Genomic DNA, 8,793 nt, shown 5'->3' with positions numbered 1-8,793 from the left:
TGTTACTTGGAAGGTGCGAGTCATGTCACCCTAGTAACGGACCATCAACCTTTGGTCTATCTGCAAGAGCAGAAAAGCGCCGATAAACTTTCCAGAAGGCAAGCTCGATGGTTGGAACGATTGTCTCGATTCCAGTTCACTTGGGAGTACCGACCCGGACGGATTAATGTCGCAGACCCTATTAGTCGGGTTCACGACACGGTGCTTAATGTGCTTACGGCCTCGCTGGCGGACAGCGACTTGGGACACCGAATCAAAAGCGGGTACGACGGTGATCCAAACCTTGCTAAATCAAGAGTAGCCAAGCTGCAGTTAAAACGAAGGAATGGGTTCTGGTATCGGGGAAACCAGATCTATGTCCCTCATAACGCTGAACTGCGAAGAGCCATCTTGACCGAGTATCATGATGTCCCTTACGCAGGCCACCGCGGTATAGACCGCACCAAACAAGCGATCGCACAATCATATTGGTGGCCAGGGCTTGACTCTGACGTTAAAGAACACGTCAAATCATGTCCCCAATGTCAGCGTAGTAAACCAACAAATGCTAAGCCGGGTGGATTACTGCAGCCCCTTCCCATTCCAACGGAGGTGTGGGAAAGCGTGACAATGGATTTGGTTACGCAGCTACCGACATCCCGCAATGGGCACGATGCGATTGTAGTGTTCGTGGACCGGCTGAGCAAAATGACGCACTTTGCTCCCACACACACAACCGCTACAGCTGAAGATGTAGCCCGCCTCTTTGTGGCTACCGTCTTCAGGCAGCACGGCCTTCCAAAGAACATTATTTCAGACCGGGACTCTCGCTTCACAAGTAATTTCTGGAAGGAAACATTTCGCCTGTTGGGCACCCACCTCTATATGAGCACAGCTTTTCACCCGCAAACAGACGGGCAAACGGAACGCATGAATCGCGTTCTGGAGGAGACACTCAGGCACTACATCTCACCCACTCAAGATGATTGGGATGAGCATTTGCCACTGATTGAGTTTGCCATAAACAACTCAAAACAGAAGGCAACGGGGACAACTCCGTTTTCCCTGAATGGTGTTCGACAACCACGTTATTGTTGATTTTTGGGGCCGCATTCAGGGTTTCGCAGCTTTAGGAATTCCACGAAAAGGTTGGGAATCCGTTGGCGCACATCACCCCTTTTTGAGGATTATATCTGGCAAATTGATTTGTTCGCGAGAGCGGTTACCGATGAGAGGTTAATTATCTGAGATGATAATCTTTTGGTATATTAGTCTCTACTGCAGTGCACGGCCAGCTGGCCCGATGGCTCTACTCTTCGGGAGTCTGGAGCCCACTGTAACAACCACACACACGTGTGCCGGTTGACCTTCACCTCAAAACCAAGGTGCCTGCCGCTCAGAAGCAAGAAGCGATGCTTCGTGAGCGTATAAGCAAAGCTAAAAAGTGTCTCTTGGCTGCGCAACAAGTCCAAAAGGACGACGCCGACATGCATAGGCGTCCAGTGCGTTACGAGGTTGGGCAGAAAGTGCTGTTATCTACTAAAAATATTACATTAAAAACCCCTGGAACTAAGAAGCTGATGCCTAAGTTCATCGGCCCATACACGGTTGTCGCTCGCGTGGGCGAAGCTGCGGTAAAACTGGACTTACCGGCGGCCTCCCGCCTACACCCGGTCTTCCACGTTTCTTTGTTGAAATTGTACAAAGAAGACGTAAAGCGACAGCCACCGGCGCCACTCGTCATTGAGGGTGAGCCGTATTTTATGGTCGAAGCCATTGTCGACCATCGCGATGTTTCAGTCCGAGGGGGACGTGGAAAGACACGTCGAGAGTATTTGATTAAATGGGAAGGTTATGACTCCAGTCATAATACCTATGAACCAGAGGAATCCCTTCGCCAGTCTACCCCCTTGGCCGAATCCATCGACGAATATGAACGCAAACTGGCGTCTAAGAAACACCCTCAAGCCCCGGAAAAACCCAAGGGACGGAAATCTTCTAAGAAGAAGTGACGCTCCCGGGACGGTTCGCTTCAGAGGGGGGAGACTGTAGCAGTCTACATTTCCCTTAGAGTATTTTAACGATTACTTTTAACAATAACTGTTAATTTGTTAAACGATCTGACTCAAGTTTCGTACATGTTCCGAGTTTCGTCACATGTCGCGAACTGGGCAGTTGTTCGTAAGCGAATCTAACGGGCTGGGGCCCCGGGCCCCACCAACATTATCCTAGTACGGCAAGGTCCGTAGTAGAGATTATCCGGCAGGTAGGCCGAGATATAAGCTACCCGGGCGGGGTGTTCTGGCCAGACACTGACGTATCACATTACTAGGTGTTCGGAGTTCAAGACTCCGCTGCCGCCGTCTCTAACCGTTACGTACACATCTTATGTACGCTAGTGCCTGCCGCTTGGTTGGACTTCTTCCTACATCGACGAGGACTAATAACTCCACGCTTCCGCTTTGCCAGTCCTCCCGTCAGGTGAGCGACTGCTACAGGCGCCCTTACCCCTGCCTTCCATGGCGGTTGTGATCAGCATAAGCGCAAGCTGTCACCCAATCAGCTTGACAACAACGAATGCGGCGAGGCGCCCAACCCGAGTGCTCGCAGTGCCAAGCGGGCTCAGACACAGCGCATCCGCAAGGGCATGAGCGACGGTGCATGGCGGGACAAGCAGAAGGAAAATCCCCACAGATGGCAGATTGCCAGTGCGTGCCTCTTGGTCTATGAGGGGAGTTGTAATTTATCGGGGGGGGTCTGGGGGGGGCGTAGCCCCCCCCAGCGCCCCACTCTTAAGGAATACATAACGGCGACGCTAGCAACTTTGTTACTTAGGTTGGAATAAATTGAGACCCCCCCTAAATGAAAAAAAAATCACTGTATACCAGGTAAGCTTACAGTGCGGGAAAAGCGAGGATGTACACTGCGAACGCCACCGCTCCCGGAATTTGCCACTGCTTTGTGCCATATTCTGGACCCATGGTCATGCGCTGCAACGCACACGACACGATGATGCAGAGCCAAGGTGACAGCCATGTCACTTGTCACATGACACAGTGCCACTTTGTTCGGGTCGAGTTTCTTCATGTTCGTCAATCCTAGCAAGTTACTAGTGTAAAAGATATAAAGGCTGTTGTGTTGAGATTTCGAGATGTGCGCTGGGGAAAGAGGTGGTTGGTCCGCTCCAGGAGGCTTCATGTCTCAGCAGGGTGGCCCGGCACCTGTGCTAGGCCAGCCATTGCCTATCGTGTCTTGGAAAACAACTGTTATCGGTTTACTCTTAGCTGGTGCACAACCTTGTCACTGTACGTTGGATGAAGGATGGGGTACCTGTAATATGTCTCGTCCTCCTCCCCTCTCCGAAGGGCGGGTGGGCGGGCGGGGTTCTGACTTGCGCTTGCTTGCCCTGTTGTCGGGTGATCTTGCATTGTCTGAAGTTAGCGCCGTGTTCCCAGCTAATCTTTGTAACGAACTACCGTATCCATCCTTGTCCTCTGCCCAGCTCTGGGCTGCGACTTCCTGCACCGCACTTGCTGTACCACACTACAGGACGAGCACTTAATCAACAAGCATTGAATAGATCGATGCACGCTGTCACCATCGCCACCACCACAGCTACCGAAAGCACCTATAGAAGCCCATGAAACGTGGCCATGTATGGCATGCTGCCATAAATTTATGGTAAGGGTTGTTACATTTCCGACCATCAGAAGTGCCATACACACCAGTACATACCGGTGTGTACGGTACATAATACCAGTAGATGAGGGTTTCCCTGGCAAGTAGATAGAGGCTCACTATGAGGTTTCCTGAGCTACTGTGGAGCCGGGTATAGTTAGTCCCACCATAGGGCCCCAATTTGTCGTATATGGATTGTGTGAATCCACTGCCGCCATCCTGGCCATCTTACTTCCCGCAATGCGATAATGGGACTGACATTGAACAACGGAAACACAACGGGCAACCCCGGCGCCAACAGGTAGCTCCAATCCTTGACCAGCGGCCCGGTTCTTGACGACCAGGCGCCAGCATCAAGTACTACCATTCGCCCACCAGGAGCATGCCAGCTGTGGATTTTCGTGGGCTCCGTCCTATCTTGCGGTGTCCAGGCGGACCCCACCCCCCTCCAACCCCGGAATAACTCCAACCCCCGAAACAGTTGTCCAGGAGTTGCCTGAGCGCCTCTTTGTCAACTAGGTTTCGCACCGCTTCGGGAGTTGCCGCTCCCCTGTCCAATACCCAGCGTCGTGCACCCCAAGCTCCAGGGCCCTTCCCTCAGGGCCCGATTTCCCCCTTTGCCTTATCCTTGTCTTGTCTTCTCCCCCCCTCCAAGCCTCCAGTGTGTGTCCGCCAGTGCAAGGCGCCTGCTTCATGCAGCCACCTCCCTCCCCCCCTCCCCGCTGTGGTGAATCATAACTTCAGAGCGTCACCTCATGTCGCTGCTGTTACATTGGGAACAATTACGGTGCCCCACATCGCAAACGTTTAGTGCAGCAGTCCACGAGCCCCCTTCCGGCCACCCGCTCTCAGCGCTGGCCCCCTTTCCCCCCAGGTTCAGGTGTGCCCCTTGCGGCAAACCTGCTCCCCTTTTCCCCCCTTTTTTTCACCAACAAGCCTTCACCAGCTATTCCCCTTCATCGTTTTCCAGGTTTGGTCGATCATTCGTGTTGGCCGTCCTGCTCCTCAACGGCCGACCCAGGACCTCCTTTCCCAATCTCGTCCGCCTCCGTCTCCTCCTCTCCACGCCGTCGGCGGCGCTGTTGTCTCCACGGCGCCCGGGCCACAGCCGCTGACCGCCGCCGTTGCGGCGCCGCCGCCGCCCCCGCCGCCGCCGCCACCGCCCCCGCCCCCGCCGCCCCCGCCGCCGAAGACCTACCTCGCCGCCTCCGGGGCCCCACCATCTGCTGCTCCTCCCCATCCCTCCCCTCCACGACCCGACCTCCCGCCGCTCCCTCACCTCCACCACTCCCACCGCCATCCCCCTCAACCCCCCCTTCACCCTCCGTAACCTGCGGGGACGTTGCTGCAGCCCCACCGGGCCCTGAAGCCCCCAGGGCCCCCTGCCCCTCCTGGTCCGGTAACCCCGCCCTGTGATCCTCCTCCCCTCCCGTCTCGGTCGCCTCTTCCGCCCCGCCCTCCTCCACCCCGCCGCTCCGTCGCCGCTTTCTTGCGTTCCTCGCCCTGCTGCTGCCGCCCCCCGGGTCTTGCAGCAGCTGGTGGCTGCCGCCTCCGCGCTTATGACCGATGTGGGCCTGAGGATCGCCCGGGGTGTGTATGCGGTGTGTGTGTGGGGGGGGGGGGAAGGAGGGGTGCAGGGGGGTAACAGAGGCTGCTAGTGAGAAGACAAGTGAACCGGCGGAAAGGGCTGAGGTACTGAGGGCCGTGGCGCGCGGGCTCGCGGGAGCACCCTTGAGGCACCGCAACGTAGAAAAAGTTAAGTTGGGTCTTTAGCTTTGTTGAGATAGCAGTGTATGGCAGCTTCCGTGCAAACTGAAGCTTTCCATCGCTAGCACTGCCCCAAGCCGATGCCCAAACTGCTATTGGTCCATGGTAATACCCCCGCGGCTGATTGGATCAAAATGGATGAACTTCGGACACCCGGCATGGACCGATATGTGGTGGAGGGGACCTGGCTAGACGCGCGAGCTTTGTAGTACAACGGTCTTGCTCTGTGTCGTATACCTTGTCGTGTTTGACCAGCCCTTCGTACGCTCGGCTGCACTGGTCGTCCGTACGGCCCGGCAGTCGCTCCGCCACACGAGCCCAAGTGATCCTGCCGTACGCCGCCTGCAGCTCTCGACACGCCTCCGCCAGCACCTGTGGACACAAACGAAAACCATCACCATTCAACAAAAACTTGTGTCCTTTCTCCTTTGTTATTAATAACTCAATGCATTTTAAAGCCTAAAAAAGGAAATATTCTATATGTATTAGAAAATTTGAACCAGCCGCGCCAAGAATAAGTATATCAAAGGCATTACGCCGGTCACCAAACAAATTTCCCGCCATAAAGGGCGGTCCGCTATCTTTCCCCCTTTCTCAATATGGGGATTATTATTGGGGCTTCGGCAGTTGACAGTTAAATAATATTTATCATGTACCGTATTATTATTAACGTACGTAAAACTCCTCTCACACTTCGTACCTACCTTCTGCTCCTCCTTCGAAAAGGGGCCAAACTTGAGGCCTGGCTGTAGCAGGTTCACGTAGCGCTCCCGGCACTGGCGGGCGGTACGGCCAACCACGTGACGTGCAACTGCCGTCCATTTCTGCCCCAGCTCGTCCACCGCCTGCACGGTGGGAAGGGGCGGGAAACCTCTGGAACCCCATGGGGCTCACCCTGGGGGGCGGGGGGGTGGAGGGTGTTGTGGCCCCCGGGAGACAGCAGCTGCACTGTTACGGTCCTTTCCGGCTCTACCCACCTCAACATCAGAATTCAAATGTTAGTTCCAATGTTGGATCCAGCCAGGGAACCCTGGCTCACACCCACACAGACACGCCGACCCACGCGCTGCTGTCCGCCACCGCACGGTGTGTCCGTCATCATGTCCGTCGTATTGCGGTATTTCCGCATCGTTATTTATTTTAATGAACTTAGCTGCGGGAAGAAGTGGACGTGAACGTGGCCGTTGCGTTCGCCTGCGGCACATATATATACCCATATGCACGAACAGACAAACAGACGGACACATCGCTCTTTCCCCCCTCTCCCCAAAGCTCCAGCTGCCCAGCGAACCCTCGGCGGGAAGTGTCCCCTCCCCCCCCTCCCCCCCCCTCACACACACTCACACACACTCACCTTCACGAGCTGAGCGTCCTCATCCGCGGACCATTTGCCCACACGGCGAGGCCCGCTTGCAGTCATGACGCCGTACCAACGGTCACGAACCTTAGCGCCGGGGGGACACCGGGGGGGGGAGGGAAGTGTGTATGCGTGTGTATTGCGTGTGTATTGAAAAGCTCAACACTTAACGCCGCTCAATGGAACGACGACGAAAAGCAAAAATAGTCGTAAGTAGAAAGAAGGGCTATGAGCCTCGTGTCCGATGATGCAGGAGGTATTCTGCCTCTGGTGGGTTACCGGGAAGTCGTCATCGAATCCATTGGGTGATGTGGGGGGAAGGTGGGTATTATGTACGGACGTTTCTGTGGAATACTACGGCACATTCACTCGTGCAACACACACGCGCACACCTGTACACACACACACGCACACAAACCTGGTGCCGGTCAAAGCGGCCACCAAAGCCCTCAGCTACAGCCACCCAGTCTGTGCCGTACTTGGCCACAAGTGCCTGCAAAACGTACGACAGGATCCGAACGGTACAGAACCCGTCGGGGGGAGGGGGAGGGGGGGGCCGTGCGAGGTGACGTCGAGAGGAAGTGGGGGTGCTGAGGAGCCAAAGGAGCGCCAAATGGACATGAAGGCTCTGAGGCATCACATGACCTGAGACCATATTGCAGCACTGGATCTTGCAGTAAAATACTTGCTACATAAGGCGGCCATTATGTAGCTTCTGTCCCTTGATTCCTGCTTTTGGCTTTCGACGGAGTTGGCGGCGGGCGCGAAGTCGTTTCGGCTAGACACAACTAGCGATGTTTGTTTGGCATACAGACAGCGTTCCTCGACGGACCCTCACACAGGATTGCGCAATCAGCAATCATTAAATGCAGTTGATAACAGGAGGGGGAGAGGAGGGGGAAGGAAGTGCACGTGCGGGTGCCGGGTGGCGGGTCACGGCCACCCAGAATCCACATAAATACATACATAAATACATACATACATAAATACATACATACATACATACATACACACATACATACATACATACATACATACATACATACATACATACATACATACATACATACATACACATACACACATACATACATACATACATACCCAGTCCCCCACCCCCCACATACATTTCTCACCCGACGGCCCCCCGACCCGACCCGACCCCCAACCCCCACCTCCAGCGCCACGTCGTCCTCCCCGCTCCAGACACTGCGCTCAGGTCGCCTGTCGTACCGCGACCAGCGCAGGCAGTGCGCCAGACACTGCCCCGCGGTCCGCCCAGTGCCCAGCTCAGCTGCCACCTTGTTCCACTGCGTAGGGGGGGGGAGGTGGAGGGGGAGGAGGTGGAGGGGGAGGTGGAGGGGGGGGGAGGGGTAATGCGTTCGTTAAAGCGGGGGGAGGCATGGGCAGTGTAGCGGAAGGAGGGGGAGAGAGGGGGAAATAGGAAAGTAAAAACCCCTTATTCGCCGGAGGAGGTGAAGAAAGAGGAAGGTAAGTGAAAAGATATGAGAGGGCCGAAAGCGGGGGCAGCAGCAGCAGCAGCAGCAGCTTCGAGGATTGCAGAGCTAGGGTTTCCCGCCTTACGATGAACGTACGAACGTACGTGACATGCACATGCCGTACCCGACCCTAACGGCCCGACCACTGCCGCCGCATCACTCGGAGACAGAGGCTCCGTAATGCGCACCAGCAGCCTTAGACTCTAAGCCGCGGTCTTGCCATACACTTACGTGCCGCCTGCCGTACTTTTCCGCCAGCTCCATAAGCCGCCGGCTCTCCTGCGCCACATCCGGACCGATACACATACAGATGCACACACACACAACGCACCACGCGTCAGGAAAGATTTACGTCTGTATGTATGTACGTATGTATGCTTGCGAATTGCCTTCACCTTGACGTCTCAACATCCTGGCCGTCATACAAACAAACGAACAAACTAACTAACTAACAACCGCTGCAAATATACACAATCATGTATCATTATTGCTCTTACTTACCACCCACCCTTC

The 8,793-nt window shown here is 55.2% G+C and overlaps 1 protein-coding gene across 1 annotated transcript in view; it reads right to left on the bottom strand.

Moving 5' to 3' along the window:
• Positions 1-4,637: 4,637 nt before the first annotated feature.
• Positions 4,638-8,793, bottom strand: part of VOLCADRAFT_93469 (uncharacterized protein) — a gene marked incomplete at both ends in the record, with an annotated part of 8,717 nt that continues 4,561 nt past the window's right edge. Inside the window, 7 exons of the mRNA XM_002952630.1 lie at positions 4,638-5,231; positions 5,662-5,796; positions 6,129-6,269; positions 6,779-6,868; positions 7,200-7,274; positions 7,957-8,091; positions 8,512-8,559. Coding sequence (XP_002952676.1) covers positions 4,638-5,231; positions 5,662-5,796; positions 6,129-6,269; positions 6,779-6,868; positions 7,200-7,274; positions 7,957-8,091; positions 8,512-8,559 — 1,218 coding nt within the window. The remainder of the gene's footprint in view (positions 5,232-5,661; positions 5,797-6,128; positions 6,270-6,778; positions 6,869-7,199; positions 7,275-7,956; positions 8,092-8,511; positions 8,560-8,793) is intronic.

The sequence above is a fragment of the Volvox carteri genome (genome assembly GCF_000143455.1).
Source record: "Volvox carteri f. nagariensis unplaced genomic scaffold VOLCAscaffold_31, whole genome shotgun sequence".
Lineage (NCBI taxonomy): Eukaryota > Viridiplantae > Chlorophyta > Chlorophyceae > Chlamydomonadales > Volvocaceae > Volvox > Volvox carteri.
The sequence above is the reverse complement of the archived record's forward strand: the minus strand, read 5'-3'. Positions and strand labels throughout refer to the sequence as shown.